At 36.7% G+C, this 18,873-nt stretch overlaps 1 protein-coding gene across 4 annotated transcripts in view; it reads left to right on the top strand.

Moving 5' to 3' along the window:
• The window catches only part of ADGRG6 (adhesion G protein-coupled receptor G6), a 180,997-nt gene that overhangs the window by 148,830 nt on the left and 13,294 nt on the right, over positions 1 to 18,873 (top strand). For all 4 annotated transcript variants that reach the window (XM_020972481.2, XM_020972483.2, XM_020972484.2 and 1 more), the window contains 4 exons: positions 2,234 to 2,361; positions 3,289 to 3,557; positions 5,411 to 5,522; positions 7,610 to 7,893. In XM_020972481.2, coding sequence (XP_020828140.1) covers positions 2,234 to 2,361; positions 3,289 to 3,557; positions 5,411 to 5,522; positions 7,610 to 7,893 — 793 coding nt within the window. The remainder of the gene's footprint in view (positions 1 to 2,233; positions 2,362 to 3,288; positions 3,558 to 5,410; positions 5,523 to 7,609; positions 7,894 to 18,873) is intronic.

Raw genomic sequence — 18,873 nt, 5'->3', positions numbered from 1 at the left:
CTTTTTAAAACAGAGATTTTGTTTGTTTGCTCATTCTTCAGCTTACTTCCTGACTTTGGATTTTATGTCAAGGCTGGTCTCTGTGTACTACTGGAGGGAATGTCGAGGCTTGCCTCATGTCCTCTAGGTTCTGGTTACTCCTTTCCTGGGTATTGGGACAGTTCAGTCTGGGGACCTGTAATCTTTTATGCTCCCAAAATTATCCAATCCAGAGTGAAGTCTGATTGCTGCTTTCCAGCTGCAAGTACTCTTAAGTTCTTAGCCCAAGTTTGGATCTGAGCAACACATCTGTGAACTTGTCTGTTGGGAATTCCAGTACACTGCTGCTGGACTCAGCCACCATCAGGCAGCTGGGAAGTTCTGTTGTTCCAGAGTAACAGAACTATTGACTGTCCCTTGGTCTGGGATTCTTGCCCCAGTTATTACTCTACAAGATTTAGACTGGGCTGGAACTGAGACTGAGCTCCACTCCTGGTGTCTGAACCACTTAGCTGCTGAATTCACTCCTTGGCTGGTATACAGCATAGGGCCTAGAACCACTCCTCACCCTTGAATGCTACCTCTAGATACAATTCCCTTCCCAAGTCCACACTGGCTCTATCATCCAACACTGAATAGTAATCAGCAGAGCTAGCAGTTGGTACCTGTCCCTGCTCCTCCCATAAGATCAGGCTTCACTATGTGAGGTCCTGTACCTCTTCTTGCCATAGTGCACAACTATAGACAAGCCCTTGGTTTAAGAGCCATCCTCTGCCCTCTTTCCAGGAAGCTCTTCATAGCACACTCCTGGTTAGAGCCAGTCTACCCTGTCCAGAGTTCTCTCTATTACCTTATGCCAACATGGGCTGGAAAAATGACTCACTATGACTTTTTTTATTTTCTTGAATTTCCTAATCAGGATTTGATCCAGTACTTTTCCTGGATCTTTGTGGAGGAGTTATGGAAGAGAGCTAGGCTGTACCACTTACTTTTACTCTGCCATCTTGGCTGATCTCCAAAGCAAAGAATTTTTAAGTTTGGTACCACAATAACCTTGGATGGCTGATTTGTTCACGTATTGTTTTAATTTCATTATGAATTTGCTCTGAGTTGTGCTTTGCTTGCTAGCATCATATACACAGTAGTTTTTTTTATGTTTATAAGGATATGAATTTTTTTAGTCAACTCCTTCCCTCTTTCCACTGTGACTGCTTTTATGGGCCCATGGAGGGTGAGAAGAAAAATTTTCCAAAATTTGTCCTGTCTTATACCATACCCAAGAAAGATTTAGTTCATGTTTAGCCTTTCCAGACCACCAGAGCTTTGCTAAGAATCTTTCCTAGGTTTCTGTTAAGGATCTTTATTCCCTTACATAAGACACCTCCAGGGCCTCCATGGTCTCTTTTACGCATTTTAACATTTGAGAAGGTACTTGAAATTTACAGCATAGTCACACTGGGTACCTTTATTCCCAGTACTTATAAAATATTTGCTTCCTTGGCTATGTCATTTAATAGTAGAGGCTGGTTTTCTTGTTATGGTCTATAGCAAAGCACAACTCCCATTGGCCTTGTCAGACTTTCCTGCTCAGGGCCCTCTAAAGAGAAGAGATGAGGGGGCTCATCTACATGATCTTTAAGGTCTCTTCCAGCTCTAATGAGCTCTGATGATAACTGAAGGAGAGAGAACAAGGTGATGAATATATTTGATAAATACCATCTGTCTAATTTATCCCAAATTGGGATATAATAGCCAACAACCATTATCTAGCTAATATAACTTGTTTTTTGTTTGTTTGTTTTTTCCAGAAGGGAAAAACAATAAATCACACATATAAAATATATTCCTTCATTTCTGTACTTCATAAACTACCATAACTCAAGGATAATTCAAGAGGTGATCTTTTTCTCCACTGTTTTGTCTGTCTGTTATTTTCAAGTGTCATTTGTCTTATATAATGAAAATAAGGGTTAAAACAAAAAAGAAATGGTGAAAAATTATTAATGGTCAATTTCCCACCTATGGTATATTTTAGCTTCATATGATCATCTGAAACCACCACCTGGTTGCTTGTGCCACACTATTTTCCCCTATGGGAAAACCAATATTTGAGAAATATGTCACCATAAAAGCTATTGATTGTTATGTGTATTAAGCATTCAAGTAATTTCATAGAGTAGATCAAAGGTTTTCTCTAAAATAGCAGCCGTAGCAAAAAAAGAGAGTCATAAATTCATTTTCATGTTTTATGTAGGACCTCCAAGGAACTGCCTCACAGATAGATGTACGAAACACTAAAGTCCTGACCTTTATAACGTACATTGGCTGTGGAGTTTCTGCCATATTTTCAGCTGCAACTCTCCTAACATATGTTGCTTTTGAGTAAGTATTTCACCATCTGCCAAACCCAAGTTACTGATTACTGTAAAGTAAAAACAAGAAAATGTTCTCTGCTTTAAGGAGTTCTTAAATCCTATGTGACTCATGTAAGTAAAAGTAATTTTAATTTATGGAGTGTCTTGTCATATGTAACATGCTATACCAAATATGGATTCTTCTTATGGGAATTAAAATATGTGAGTGACCTTTAGATTCTTCTTATATTATTATATATCAGTAAAAATATCTTCATATTATAGAATTAATCCAAACTGCTACTGTTCTCTAGTATAGCACTATGGCTTATTTAATTTTTCAGCCATTTTTAAAATTGAAATTTAACTAATTAAAAAAATAAATATTGGTAGATTTTCTTCAAAAATCTTTGAAAAGAACCCTTTAATATGAGAATTAGCATCAGTATTGGCAGAAAACAATTAGAGGGTCATAAAAGGGTAGAGATAAGTTTTGTTTTATTTTTAATACTCTAGTTATTTTTCTATAAAATTTATATTAGGTGAAACCAACTAATGGTATTTCCTTTCATTAAAAATTATCATTTATAATAAGAAAATAAACCTTCTATAGATAGACAAGTATAATTATGGATGTCACTGACCTTTCTCCTGACCAGAGTACCTGTGTTCAAATCCTGACTCTGATACCTATTATGTATATGACCTTGAGTATTTCATTTGTCCACTCTTGGTGTTGGGACCATCCTCTGGAAAGGACTGGACTAGATAAAATCTAATCTCCAAGTGTGTGATCCTATCATTCTTTTATAATGCTTCATTTATTTACATCTGGTTGTGCTCCACCAGCCATTGCAGAGCCAAACAAAAACCTTCATTTCTAACACCTGGTAATTTTGCTTCCATCAGGATTTGTGGTCATTATTTATGCATCTTCCTCTGTGATTTATTTCAGAAAGCTACGAAGAGATTACCCCTCCAAAATCTTGATGAATCTAAGTACTGCCTTATTGTTTCTAAATTTAATCTTCCTCCTTGATGGTTGGATCACCTCATTTGACATTGATGGACTCTGTGTAGCTATTGCAGCCCTTCTGCATTTTTTCCTTCTGGCAGCCTTCACATGGATGGGATTGGAGGCAGTTCACATGTATATTGCTCTGGTTAAAGTATTCAATACTTACATTCGCCGGTACATATTGAAATTCTGCATTATTGGCTGGGGTAAGTGAGCAAAGGTTATGTGTTTTGCTGGATTCTCCTAGTAGCATCAATTTTTTTTCTAACTACAGACATTGTCAAAGGAAAGCTTCTGACTATAAATGAGGTATATCAAGATGTAAATCTCCTCCAAGAGAATGTCATAATCCATAGAACAAATTCTCAATATGGTAGCAAAGGGAAAGGTCCATGAGACACCATCAAATCTATTTCCTGTATCTCCCAAATGCCAGACCATCCCAGGTCTTCTGAGAAAGCATCTGGAATGGAGTTTTATGCTCCCATTGTGCTTCAAAGCACGTGGGCTAGCCTTAAAACTTAAGCCAAATAAATAGAGTTGTAATGGTGCCCTACCCTCCTGATACATAAATCTGTACTGTATATGATTAGGCTTTGAAGTTTGTGACTAAACAAGTGATCAGAAGACATGCAGAGTTATTTGCACAAATTTCTCAATATGGCTTCTGAAATGGACATTGTCACCTTTGCCTGAGTAGTGATGTTCTCCCATGTACACCTAAGGCTTGGATTTCTTCAGTTATTTCCTATAAGAGCGGTGAAGAAGGATGGCATCAAAGGCAGCCAGGTGGTACAGCGGATAGAGTAAGAGGCTCAGAGTCAGGCAGCCTTTCATCTTCCTGAGTTCAAATCTAGCCTCACACATTTATGAGCTATGTGACCATGAACAAGTCACCAAACCCTGTTTGTCTCAGTTTTCTCATCTGTAAAATGAGCTGCAAAAGGAAATGGCAAACCGCTTCCATATTTTTGCCAAGAAAAGTCCAAATGGGGTCATGAAGTGTTGAACATGAATGAAAAATGACTGAAAATTGCCACAGGAGAATGTCTCTTCATAGCAACATAGATGGCCAAGATATACATTTTGACCAGTACCTCCATGGTTCAACATATCTCCACTAAACTATACATACATACGTGTAAAAAGCTGGTTGTTGTTCAGTCACATATGACTCTTCATGACCCTGTTTGGGGTTTTCTTGGCAAAGATACTAGAGTGGTTTGCCATTTCCTTCTCTAGCTCATTTTACAGATGAGAAAACTGAGGAAACAAGGTTAAGTGACTTGCTTAGGTTAACACAACTAGTAAATGTCTGAGGCCAGGTTTGAACTCAGGTCTTCCTGACTCCAGGCCTGGCTGTTCTATCCATTGAGCCACCTAGCTGATCAAACTATATGTGAGAAAATGCTGCTAGCTATGGCTTTTCATTTATTTGCCTGCTTTACTGGTTAAAAGAGAAAAACAGAGTTGGTTAGACTATAGTAATTAGAAGCTCTGTACTCTATAAGCCTGTTGTCATTTTTGCCACATCTGAATCAGAAGTAACACCATTCATAGAACCAGGCTGGATCAGAAATAGGTACAACTCATAAGATGTTCAAGGCTAAGTATCTTCCCCCTCATCCTCCAACACTGCCAGTTATGGGTAATTCCTCTTTTGAAAGAAAAATATCTTAATTATAACTAGTGTAGGATGGATGTCTCATGCTAACTAAATGAGTTTTTCAATTTGCTTTTCACTTAATTCAGGTACAATCCATCCCAGAGGTATACCTAGCAATTTCTGCACCTAGGGAAAGTATGGAGGAGAATTAGATTTAGTGGGAGATGATTCAGAGGGAAAATTTATTATCCCCACTGGAGATATTGCCTGGATCTAGCTTTTGGCAGCCTTCAAATTCTTACTCTGAGGAAAAGCCATGGTTTCCCTGTGCTAGTTAATGTTTCAAGTCATTGCTATGAAAAGAATGTTTTCTCCCTTGCCCTGATCAGTCTTTAAAGAGAGTTTGGTATGTTTCATCAAAGACACTTATGATGTCATCATCTTTTGTGACAGGTTTGCCTGCTCTGGTGGTAGCAGTTGTTCTAGCAAGCAGAAACACAAATGCAAATGAAATATATGGAAAAGAAGGCTATGGCCAAGACATCAAGGGACAAGGCAATGAGTTGTGAGTAACAGAAGTGCATCTTTTCTACATGTTTCCCAAGATGTGAACAGATCTAAACACAGCACTTCAAATGTGGCAGATTATGGTATACTGTTTAATTGTACTGGACTTGCAATCCTCTGAGCTAGCGAAATCTTTCTTAGGAGGTGAACATTTATCTAACCACTCCCCCTCAATCTTGTATTTCTGAAGTTTAGAACAAAAATGTGGAGTTTTATGTTTCTCTCTGTTAGATTTTTGCCATATGCCCTTTGGCCCATAATTCTAGGCTGGCATTACCTCTCTGGCTCTAGGCTCTGTTATCAAGCATAGTAGCTTTACTTCTCAGCTTCATAGCATCTGTAAATCTCATAAACATGCTTCTGTGTCTTCAAGTCATTAGTTAAAAATGTAGACTAGAACAAGGCCAAGGACAGATTCCTGGGGCATACCACTGTAGATCTTCTGATTTGAGATTAGAATGGGTCATTGAAAGAATGATAGGGTCACACAGCCAGTATATCTCAGAAGCAAAATTTGAACCCTGGTCTTTTTTAACTCTGAGGCCTATTCTATCCACTATGCTATACTGTCTCTGCTTTAGCAGAGGTGGTTGGGTGGCCAACTGGAGAAAGCACTGTGCCTGGAGTCAGGAATATCTGATTTCTAATGCAGCCTCAAACACTAGGTTTGTGACCCGGGACAAGTCACTTAACTGCTGTTTACCTCATTTTCCTTAACTGTAAAATGGGGAGAATAACAGTGTTTACCTCACCGGGTTATTGTGAGGATCAAATGAAATAATCTTTACAAAGTGCTTAACACAATGACTGGCACATAATAGGTGCTGTGGAAATGCTTATTCTCTTTTCTCTCCTCCCTTGTCATAAAAGGAAAATGCTCATAAGCCATCCCCTTAACAATCTTGGCAAAGATACTGGAATGGTTTGCCATTTCTTTCTCATTTTACAGATGAGGCAAAGAGGGTAGTGACTTGCCCAGGGTCACACATCTAGGGGAGTGTCTGAGGCCAGGTTTGAACTCAGGAAGATCAGTCTTCCTGACTTCGGGCCTGACACTCTATCCACTGAATCACCTAGTTGTCCCAAAGGTAAGCTTGAGATCCTAATTTTTCCAGAAATAAGAAAGTCAAGCTCATTTGCCTGTAGTTTGAAGACTCTTTAATTCTGTCCATATAGTCTGTAGCATATACCTATATCATTTCTCTTTCTACTCCTCTTGAGCCTTAACCAAAAACTATCCATTGTGTTTCTCTTCTCTTAATATTCACATGAATATATATGTATATATACACATGTGTGTATATATACACACATATATGTATATGTACATGCATATGCATATATATATATATATTCCAAGGATACAGTGGTACTCTACCTCCTAACATCTCTTGTGTTCTTTTTAAATTAACTATTTTCAGAAGCCAAATTCCAGTCATATATTCCATTCCATCAAGTCTTATCAATATCCCTTGGGATGAAATTTGCTTCCTTGAATTAGGATCTCTAGCTTACCTTTGGGACAACTAGGTGATTCAGTGGATAGAGTGCCAGGCCCGAAGTCAGGAAGACTGATCTTCCTGAGTTCAAATCTGGCCTCAGACACTCCCCTAGATGTGTAACCCTGGGCAAGTCACTACCCTGTTTGCCTTATCTGTAAAATGAGAAAGAAATGGCAAACCATTCCAGTATCTTTGCCAAGAAAACCTCAAATGGGGTCATGAAGAGTTGGACATGAAAACAGCTGAACTGAATAGCTCACCTTTAGAGAAGATAAGTATAGTGAAACAAATTTGATATGATTCAGAATCAACTTTTAATTTTTAAAGCTCTATTGTAGGTTAGACACAGAAATCAGGTTATTGAATATGTAAATAAACCATCCATTCCATGCCCTCATTTTACAGATGAGGAAATTAAACACCAGAGAGGGGAAGGTGATCAAGATATGGCCATTGTTCAGCAGTAGACCCGAACCAAACCTTCCCCTGCCCATCCCTCCTAAAGCCTAATAGGAAATCACCAATGTTGAGCATAGTAGTAATCACTAACATTGGACTGCTTTCTCATTTTGCTTCTTTACAGCTGTTGGATCCAGGATCCAGTGGTGTTTTATGTGACCTGTGCTGGTTATTTCGGAGTCATGTTTCTCTTGAATGTTGCTATGTTCATTGTGGTAATGGTGCAGATCTGTGGGCGGAATGGGAAACGAAGCAACAGGACCCTTCGAGAAGAGATTCTAAGGAACCTCCGGAGTGTGGTTAGCCTCACCTTTCTGCTAGGCATGACATGGGGCTTTGCCTTCTTTGCTTGGGGACCCTTAAACATTGCTTTCATGTACCTCTTCTCCATCTTCAATTCATTACAAGGTAAGAGAAATGGTATTTGAGTATTTTCTATAATCCAGCTTTAACTTGCCTTAATTACCTAATGTGTTTTTGGAAGTGTTTCTGGGTATTTCTAGCAGTGTTTGCTGCCTAGCAAAAAGGAGGTCTAAAGAATTAGCCTATTTTGAAGACTGACTATAAAGTGCTTTAAAATTTTATTGAATATTTTAATTATTCAAACCTTTTATACTGTAAATACAAGAGGGTATTACTAGAGCAAGGGTTAGAGATTTTGAAGGGTCCAGGAACTCAAATAGGAAAAAGAGTACACCTTGACTTTTAATATAATAAGTTTCCTTTGTAATCCCATGTAATTTTTTTTCAAATACATTATTCCAAAAAGAAGTCCATGGCTTTCTGCCAAAGTGGTCTATGAATAAAGTGTCTGCTGATCAGATTTTGTTTCCTGACAGTTACGATTTACCTCTCATCTTGCTTATAATTAAATCTCCCATTGCTCTAAAAAAGCTGAGTGGGACACTTGACCACCTCTTATGGGATAATGTATTTTTTTAAATTTTATTTTTAATTTATGGAATAAAACAATCATTTCCATAAATAGTATAATAAAAAAGATGATTGCACATGAATCTCCAAATCTATTATATACAACTTGTTATTCCTTTTAAATACATAATAGTTATCATGTAAATTTCTTTTTTCCTTTTTTTCTTCCTTTTCTTCCCCACCCTAGTTACCATTAGACACACACACACACACACACACACACACACACACACACAATTATTCTATACATACTTCTATTTATCAGTTTTTTCTATGGATGCAAATAGAGTCTTTCTTCATATGTGCTTTATGGTTAATTTGGCTATTTATAATAGTCAAAATGATTTATTCACTCAAATTGTTCCTAAAACAAAATTTCTGTTTACGTATGCAATGTTCTCTTAGTTCTGCTTATTTTGCTCTTCATAATATCATTCAAGTCTATCCATGTTTTTTTAAGCTCATCGAGCTCATCATTTCTTATAGCATGGTAGTATTTCATCACAATCATTTACCACAACTTGTTCAGCCATTCCCCAATTAATAGGCATTCCTGCAATTTCCAGTTTTTTGCCACTGCAAATAAAGCTGCTATAAACATTTTAGAACATATAGGTTCTTTTCCTTGTTCTCTAATCATCTTTGGAAATAGATCTAGTAGTGGTATTACTGAGTCAAAGAATGTAAGTAGCTTAATAACTCTTCGCGCATAATTCCAGATTGCTCTCTAAAATGGTTGGATCAGTTCACAATTTTACAAACAGTGAATTAGTGTCCCAATTTTTCTACACCCTCTCCAACATTTGTTGCTTTCCTCTTCAATCATTTTAGCCAATCTGGTGGGTATGTAATGATATATCAGGGTTATTTTAATTTGTATTCCTCTAATCATTAATGGATTAGAGGATTTATTTTTTTCTGTGGAAGGGATCCATATGTTTCACAAGACTATCAAAGGACACTATGACACAAAACAAGTTTGAGAACCCCTGTCAACTATAGAATCAACCTATCATAATGTATCCAATGACCATAGAGTTATATATACTGAGCTTGATGAATCTGATGAATTTATAAGGGAGAAAAACTCTCACATTTCCCATCATGGCTAGCCTTCCAACTCAGAATCACAGGACTTCATATTTAGAAGAAATCTCAAAAGCCATCTAGTGTAATCCATACTGAAGAAAATGATCTCTCTACAGTAGCAATTCTCAAAGAGTGATCCTAGGACCCCTGGAAGTCCTCATGACTCAGGGAATCTGTGAGGTTAAAAGTATTTTCATAATAATACTAAGAAGTTTCAATTTCTAATATGATAAATGTCAATAGATAAAACATCTATTAACAAAAGTTCTTAGGATCTTCAATAATTTTTAAGAGTGTAAAGGGGTCCTGAGACAAAAAGGTGTAAGAACTAGTACTGTTGTATAGCAGTGCCACAAATGGACAGAGACCTTGCTAGACGATTGTTAAGGTAAGGAAAAATACCACTGCCCAAGATAACCCATTCACCTCTAATTGTTAGGAAGCTTTTCCTTGTGTTAAGACTAAAGCTGCCATTTTAGAACTTCTACATACTGTTCTTTGTTCTTCACCTAAGGGCTAAAGGGGAGTTTAAACTCTTTTATATGTATAGTGTAGCCCTTTAGATACCTGAGGATGACTCATGGTTCCCCTGTCCCTTCCCAGTACTCCCGTTTCTCCAGCATAAACACCAATAGGGCCTTCAATTGCTCCTTGAACCTGAAGCTGTTGACCATCCTGCCCATCCTTCTCTGGACGGTCTCTGTCTTCACAATGTCCTTCCTAGCGTGGGGTGCCCAGAACTGAACACAATGTTCCAGGTAGTCTCTGAGTAGGATGTAGTATAGCAGGACAAACACTTCCTTATTCTGGTCACCCATGCCTTTCTTAATGCAAACGATGACTGTAGTAGTTTTATTGCCTTCCTCATAACTGTGGTGACTCATATTGAGCTTGCTGTCCACCAAAATCCTCAGAATTTTTTTGGAAAAAATGCTTTGTCCTTCTACGAGGTACCCATCTTGTACTTAAAATATTGATTTTTTTTTAATCTGTGTGTAGAGCTTTACATTTTTTCCTTATGAACGTAATTTCATTGCTTCATCCTCAATGCTCTAACAGGTAAAGATCTCTCAGGATCCTGGTTCTTTCTTGCACTCTGCTATTTAGATCTCCTTGCTTTGTTGTTATCATTCAGTTGTTTTAGTCCTGTTTGATTCTTTTGTGACACCATTTGGGGTTTTCTTGGCAATGATACTGCAGTGATTTGCCATTTCCTCTTCCAATTCATTTTATACTTGAGGAATTGAGGCAAACAGGGTTAAGTGACTTGCCTAGGATCACACAACTAGTAAGGGTCTGAGGCCAGATTTTGAACTTAAGAAAACGAGTCTTCCTGACTCCAGGCCTGACACTCTATCCACTGCTCCACCTAGCTTCCCGCTTTGTACCCCTTGCTTTGTACCATTTGCAAATTTGAAAAGTATGTCATCTCTGCCTTCAATAAATTCTGGAGCATCTTCTCTCATCATCATTATTTGCTAAGGACACTCCTAAAATACAGCACCCAAAATTGATCATAGTTTTCCATTTTTGTCTTTTTAATACATAATACAATGTAACTACCTCCCTTGTTTTGGATGTGATACTTCTATTAATAAAGTCTAGGGTCAAGTTGGATTTTTTTCCTCTCATCCATATCACACTGTTGACTCAAGTTGCTCTTGCAGGCCTTTAAAAAACCCCAAAATCTGTTGGACATGAACTGCTGGCTAGTCAGTCACATTGCCCATCCCTTTAAAATGTGTAATTATGTGCAATTGATTACTTTTATTGCCATTATCTTATGAATAAAAATGAAAGTAAAAGGTTGAATGAGGTGAAAACAAGTTTGCTGAGTTGGGACTGGCTTGTGCTGTGGGGTGACCTTGGGAGGTATTCCAGAGTTTGACATTGAATTTCCCTGATTCTTTTGCTCCTAAAGTAACTGCACTATAGTTACTTTTGCTACTTATAATCTACTCTGTTTTCAGCCTGTTCACCAGCTCATTATATTCATTCATTAGACCAATAATCCTCAAAGGAGAGAAACTATGTATTAGGATAATATAAAAATTTCCTCATGGTCTATTTCTACAAAAATTAGACATTTTCTCTGTTTAATCTCTTCTGTAAATCCCATTACAAAGATGCCTAAATAAATACTTAGGAAAATGTGTGTTTATTTTATAAATTCTGCAGCTTTACATATTGAGATTCCATAGCCTACCCATGAAAGACACATTGATCTAGCCCCTTCAAACTTGTTTTTGCTATTAGAATTTCCTGGCAATTTCAGACAGTTTCAATGGCTAGAGCAGTTTGTTCAGGTCTGTTTCCATTAATGAGAATTGGGATGTTTTCTTTTTCCCAGCATGATTCTCCTGTCAGTAGGGGAAAATGCTGTAAACCTCATCAAGTTTCTGTTCTTCATAAATCTCTGCATTTTAAGACCAACTTTAAATTGTGCAAATTCAGAACAGATTTATGCATATCCGATAGTACTTTCTTAAAAATATCCTAGAAAGGAAAGTTCATTTTAGAAGGTACTAATGCATAACATATTATTCTATCAAATAACATTTATTTGATTTCATGGAAAGATAGTGTAGTTTAGCCTCACCATTAATTAATTGTATGATCTTAGGAAAACCAGTTCAGTTTTCCAGGCCTCAGTTTCCTATTCTATAAAATGAGGGCTCTTGGTTAGAGGTTCTTTCATGTCTTGTTTAGCTCAAACCTTCTTTAAGTAAGCATTGAAGATCTCTATTAGTGGTTTATTCTCTGTGTTATAACTCTCCTGAGAGAGGTTTTTGTTTGTAAAAAATAAATTCTTTAAAAGAGCATATGTAGAGGTCAGACATTTTTAAAGAAACAGTACAGAAGATTGGCAATGTATCTCTATGGTGCTGTGTATTTGTAGTCTACCAACTATGCAATGTGTTTTCTTAAAATGTTATTCTTTTAGGTAAGTATGGTAAACTTTTGTTTATCCAGAATGATTTGAGAATTAAGGATTCTGATTAACTGAGTTATAATATCTACCATTCATGAATTACCAATTCATTTTCCAAAAAATAGAAGTCAATAGAAGATGCTTTATACCAAAACTACACTCATTATACTGTTATTTTTCTTTAATTCAGAATGAACAGCATTATCTTATATCAGAGCCATCACTATGAATACCACTATAAATGTAGAAGGTGGAAGAGACTGAGCTTTATCTGTACTGAGCCCAGTATAATATCTTGGAAGTTACTTTTTGTGTGATTAGCTTTTTGTGTGTCATTTTTTTTTGTAAAATTGGAGTACATAATTTAATTCAAATCAAGTAGCTTGTGCTTTCTGGTGATTTGGGTTCTAGAAAGGCAGCAGTTCATGTATACCTTGTACCCTAGTAAAACTATATAGTGTAATGTGAATTTGTAAAAGCACATGATATGATTAGCTAAAGGGGAGAAATAAGAAAATACTGGAATTATAAAATTTAGATCTAATACTAGAATTTCCCTAATGAAGTACAGGCCTCTCAAGTGGAAGCAAACAAAAAAGCATTAGCTAAAACAAAACTATATCTAGTTTTATAATTTGTTAGCTTCTCCTGGTAATCCATGCTCTTCTTTCTTTATAACTTCCATATAAGAAAACTTATGCATTTGTCATTTTAATCATTTTTTCCCCTAAAGGCTGACTAATGAGCTTCCTGTATAACATTATGAAATGCCATACTGGTTTATAAACATTCATTCATCTTTATCTATTATACCCTAGGAAGGAATCAGGCCACTAGTAAAGTAATCTTCTGTTTTCCTTGTATTAAAGAATATAAATTAAGAATCCAGTGATGTATACAAATTGCTTTAAAAGAGCATGAATGATTTAGAAAAGTTGTGAAGAAGTTACTGAAGTATATACACATTGCAATTAATATTGCTGGAGGACATTAGACCAAACATCAGGAAATAAAACATGATTCATTCTAAAGAAATAAAAGTCAATTCACTGTTCTGTGTTGCTGGGAAGAGGTTGGCCGAGATTTCTTTGGCCATCTCCTGCATAATGATGTCAGTGGTGTACTAACAGAATCACAATATTACTGTTGAATACAAGAGTACAGCAGACATGAGCTTGGTTGTTCAGTAAATTAAAAGGAGTAGACAACAACATCATACCTGGGGCTTACATTCATTAATTTTTTTTTTACCAAAATATGTGATACCATTAGTAAGACTGGGTTCCATAAGCATGTGAAAAAGCTAAACACTCTTCTCCCCAAGTCCCAGCATTCTAAAGAAATTTATCCGGTTTCAATACTGGCTACTCAACAGTAAAAATAGGTAACACTTACAGAGTATATTTTATACAGAGTATTTTTCCCCAAGGATTGCAAAGTGCTTTATTGCCAAGGAGATTTTTTAAAAACAGGAGATGTAAGAATGGAGGCTCCTCCCCAAAGATGGGACAGAGATCATGGGTTGTCCCCTAGAAGACAAAGGGTGTGGGGACCAGCCCTCTGCAGAGAGAGCTCTCTTACCAGATGATGGAGAGGATCAGGAGAGAGGGCTGTGGAAAGGGGAGAAAGGGAGAAAGAACAGAGAGGGAGCATCCCCCCCCCAAGGAGCTCCCAGCCCCACACGGAGGGAATGTGTGCAAAGATGTTTACCAAGTTACATCACAACTAAATGCTTTCTCCATAATAGTATAGTAGGATTTTGATGGTATCCTTGCCTTTCCCATGACCAGTAAAGCAAAGGAAGGCTTCTTCTACTCCCAGTCTTACTAAATCCCTTTTAGGTAGCCATACTTGAAACCACAATAAGGGACAGTAACAGATTCTTCACTTAGCTGTATATTCACAAATCTAAAAGACTGTGCTTATATTTTCATATAACACCCAAGACACATATATTAGGTTATAGGACCCAGAGCTGGAAAGATCATAGGATCATAAATTGAGATCAGGAAGGGACCTCAGAAAGCATCTAGTCAAATTTCCTCATGTTAGAGATGAGGAAACTGAGGCCCAAGGAAGTTAAGTAATTAGCCCAAGGTTATACAGCAAACATCTTTGATGGGGCTGTTCCACTACCAGTGTCACATAGACTCAAGGGACCTTAGAGCCATGTCATCCATCCCTAGATGAAGGAACTGGTTAAAGCCACTTGGCCAAGGTCACCTAAGAAATAAATGGCAGAGGTGAATTTTAAGCTAAGGTCTTTGGGCCCCAAATTCATTTCTCTTTCCACTACACTAGGATACTTCATGCCAATTTTTTACACACATTGGTCACTCTTCATTAGCATATTTTAGTACCAAGGAGCATAATTATTCAACATTTCAAGTGCCTTTCATTTGCTGAGTTTAAACCCTTCTTCCACTTACACAAATCATGGCTACTTACAGATTTACTGGATGATCTATTAGTCATCACCCTGTGGCCAGTCTGTTGATGAGCTTCTTCAACTTAGCTGTCTGGTCCTCAGACAACACACATGTGGTCCACCACAGGGCCCACTTGTGCCCTTTCCCAACTTGTTAGGATCTTACCAAGCTTACACTTCACTGGAATAAATAAACTTTGAGAACTCTTTGTAACTTCATTGTGACAGAGTAAGAATTTTGGTGAAATGTGTGTATAAGCATATATATATATATATATATATATATATATATATATATATATATATATATATATATATATATATATATATATTCTAGAAGAATGCTACCAAAATGTATTTAATATTATATTTTAAAAGAAGGTTGCAAAGGTGGAGGCATGATATAAAATAATGTCTAAGACTTGAATTCAATATAGAATTACATGATATTAATGTAATCCTTTGGGAATGAGAGAGACAGACACACACACACACACACACACACACAGATCCTGTTTTTTTCAAGATTTATGTGTTCAAACTCTCCATTAAAATATGAAACACGTTGAAACACTCATTAAGCAAAAATTTAATGAATGATTAATAAAGAGGTATTTAATCTTCTAAAAGCCTCAAAATAAGATTAATTTAGGGAGATATTTCAACTTTGTAGGTTAATTAACATAACAGGATAAAATTCAAAACTAAGGAAAACTTGCACAAATGACTCAGGAAAATGTGTTAATTGTATATTAAATATCTTCTAAAAAGAGTAATGTATGAGTTTTCAGAAAACTAAGCTATTCCAGTGATTTGATCATTTTCACTCTGAATCTTGAATTGGCATAAAGGTGAAGATGAACCAGGAGTTTTCCATCCCCAACACCTGTGACTACATCATTTTGGCCCTGATCCTGTGAATTGCTGGGAAAGAAATTATTCATCCTTTGGCTCTAGAGAAATACCAATGTACCAGAGAATATATTGGTAGCCTGCGAGAAATTTCATAATTGACTGCATGACCATGTAGGAGCCATTTAGTTAATCATTCTTTGTCTGAACGTACACAACAGAACACATCAGTTCAATCAGTTTCATAAACACCTCCACTTACCCAGCTACCTTGTCTACACTACCCCAGATATCCCTGGACTGAAGTCCTGCTCATACTGATTTTGAAAATGTAGCGCTTTAAAGCTTTCAAAGCACTTTTCATGTTGTCTCATTTGACCTTCACAGCAACACTGTGAGGCAGGTGTTATTATTATCCCCATATTACAAATGAGGAAAGTGAGGCTGAAAGGGGTGATATCACACAGGCCTGAGGTTCAGAGTCACATAGTTAGTGTCAGTGGCAGGATTCTATCTGCTACACTACCTAGGTGCTTGATGTAGGCAAGTAACCGTATTCTTAAACATTCTACTAGCTGGATGCAAGCAATTGACCACTTTTCAAGCATCAACCTAGCTAAATACAGAAAAGGAGAAAGTTGATCGTCAGGTGAGAATTACTGGGGCCACAATGCAATCAGTAACGATTGATAGAATAGATGAAATTACAGTTTTCTTCAAGTATTGAACCCTCAGATCTCTTGTTTGCCTGATTTTTAATTGACCTAGCTCTCTGAAAAGTGAAACAGTTTTGTATTTAAGTCATTAGCTTCTCTTGTTACTGTCCATTCTCTACTTATCCTACTCTGTCATCTTTCCTTATTTTTTGCATATGTTCCATTTCTTTTAACCATCTCTTACATACATCTTCTTTCTCCAAAATATCCTCACTCATATAGACTGTGAAAGAAATGATGCAGTTATCACATAGAGAACCCATCAAGATTCTTTGCTTTAAAAAAGCCCGGTTGAAAGAGTTACTATCTCCACTAACTAGGAATTTAGGTGGCTAATTAAAAGTCCATTTTTTTAAACCTCCTTAAGTTTCCTTAGAAATAATCATAGGACATAAATTTAGAGCTGCAAGAGATCTCAGAAGTTGTCTAGTCCAATTCTTTAATTTTACAGGTGAAAAAATAGAGTCCCAGAGAAGTTAACTGACTTGCCCAAAGTCATAAAGATTATAAACTCCGGAGGTAGGGTGTTAATCCAAGGTCCCTAACTTCAAATCCAGCTTTCCTTCTATTGCACTGTGCTGACTCCAATTTTCAATGGAAATAAAGGCAGGCAATATTGTTTCCTCTGAATCTGAAACTTTTAACATTCATATTCCTCTTTAGAGGATACCATTAATGGCACTTTTTTAAAAAATTAAGCAAGATAAAGATCTTTGACTACTTTAAAAAAAATCTGTCCAGACAAGCCAAAACATTATTGCCCACACTAAACTAAGAAGACAATTTCTATGTTAATTCTATAATGATAATAGTAATAAATGAGAAATAAATGATAATATCTACAGTTGTGTAGAGCTTTATAATTTGCAAAGCCCTTTAAAAAGTAGGTCATATAAATTTTATTATCCCTATTTTTCAGATTATGAGACTGATTTATGTTGTTATAACAATAACAACATAATTTTCTAATAAGGAAAAAATTCCCATTTCTGTGCCATTTTATAGTTCATATAGTGCACAAGAAGCTATGCATTCAAAATAAGATTCAAAAAAGTGTAGGGCTTTCCCAAAGTCCAACAGAAAGTAATTGATTGTTCCAAAACTCTAACCCTGTCCTGATTTGGAGTTTGGAGCTCTTTCCAATACAACCCTTAGCTTTCCCTCTGTAAGAACCAGCATTCTGGTTGAGTTATTAAAGTAACTGTCTTTTGTTAGTTTTTCATAAATGAGTAAAGGACTTTTAAAAAGACCAAAATCAAACACAAACATGCAATGGGAAAAAAAAAAGACTTAGCCAAAAGACAGAGAGTCTTATTTCCATTAGGATGTTTGAACTAGTGGAGATTTTAAAACATTTCAGTTGTGTCCAGGGTTGAGGGGAGGGAAAGGAAAAAAAAAATAAAATTATTGACATAAGAGAAATTAATTCCCATACTAGTTATGACTTTCCTTGTGGTTCTCTTTCTTCATTTAAGACATCTCAGAGGTGAAAGGTTCCTCTCAGACTAGCTAGTCCAACCCTATTCCTGAACAGTAATCCCTTCTGCAACTTTGTCAACGAGTGACCATCTAGTTTTTTTTTTCTGTCACTGCCTCTGGATTCCATTTCCACTTTGGGATAGCCCTGATTGTTGAAAAGTCTTTCTTTATGTCAAGCTTAAATTTGCCTCTTTATGCCTTCTACTCTGAGTTCTGCCCCTTGGGAACAAGCAAAACAAAACTAATATTTTTTATATATGATAGCCCTTAAAACATTTGAAGACAGCTGTTATGTTGACTCCTAAGTCTTCCATTCTCTCCCAATTTTCAAAAGCTGTGTAGAGATTATCCCTTTATATAATCTGGCTAATTTAAGTATAGCCCTGCTATTGCTAAATGCCTTCCCCCTTGTTGGTTTACTGTGTGAGCAGACTTAAACATTGTGTCCTGTTGCATATTTTCCCTATCACCTACTCTCCCAAAATCTGCTTATGATGTAATCCTTCCCCCATTCCTTCCCACACTATTTCCTAATCTTGGGTCAGACAGCCTGTGGTTAGATAAACAAAATTAAGATATGGAGATGCCTCCTTAGGATTATAATGTTCAGAGATAAGGACTTCCAGTAACTGTAGTACCCTTTCTTTTTAGAAGAACAGGAAGGGATAGAGATCTCCTGGAGTAGAGTAAAGTAGAGTTACTTCCTAAGGGTCATTATTCTCATAGATGAGAAAATTTTGACATGAAAGTAGTCAGGAAACATAAGCGAGATGTGAAGGTAGAGCTACACAAAGTCTATAGAAATACAAAGAGCAGGGGACACAGCTGGCAATGACAGGCAGTGGAGTGGAATGGAAAGGGCATAGGGTTTAGAATTCCAAAGTCTTGGTTTCAAATCCAGCCCCTGACACTTACTAGCTTTGTAATTATGCTCTTTGAGCCTCAGTTCCATAAGAAAA

The sequence above is a fragment of the Phascolarctos cinereus genome, unplaced genomic scaffold (assembly GCF_003287225.1).
Source record: "Phascolarctos cinereus isolate Bilbo 61053 unplaced genomic scaffold, phaCin_HiC Scaffold_5;HRSCAF=322, whole genome shotgun sequence".
Lineage (NCBI taxonomy): Eukaryota > Metazoa > Chordata > Mammalia > Diprotodontia > Phascolarctidae > Phascolarctos > Phascolarctos cinereus.
The sequence above is the reverse complement of the archived record's forward strand: the minus strand, read 5'-3'. Positions and strand labels throughout refer to the sequence as shown.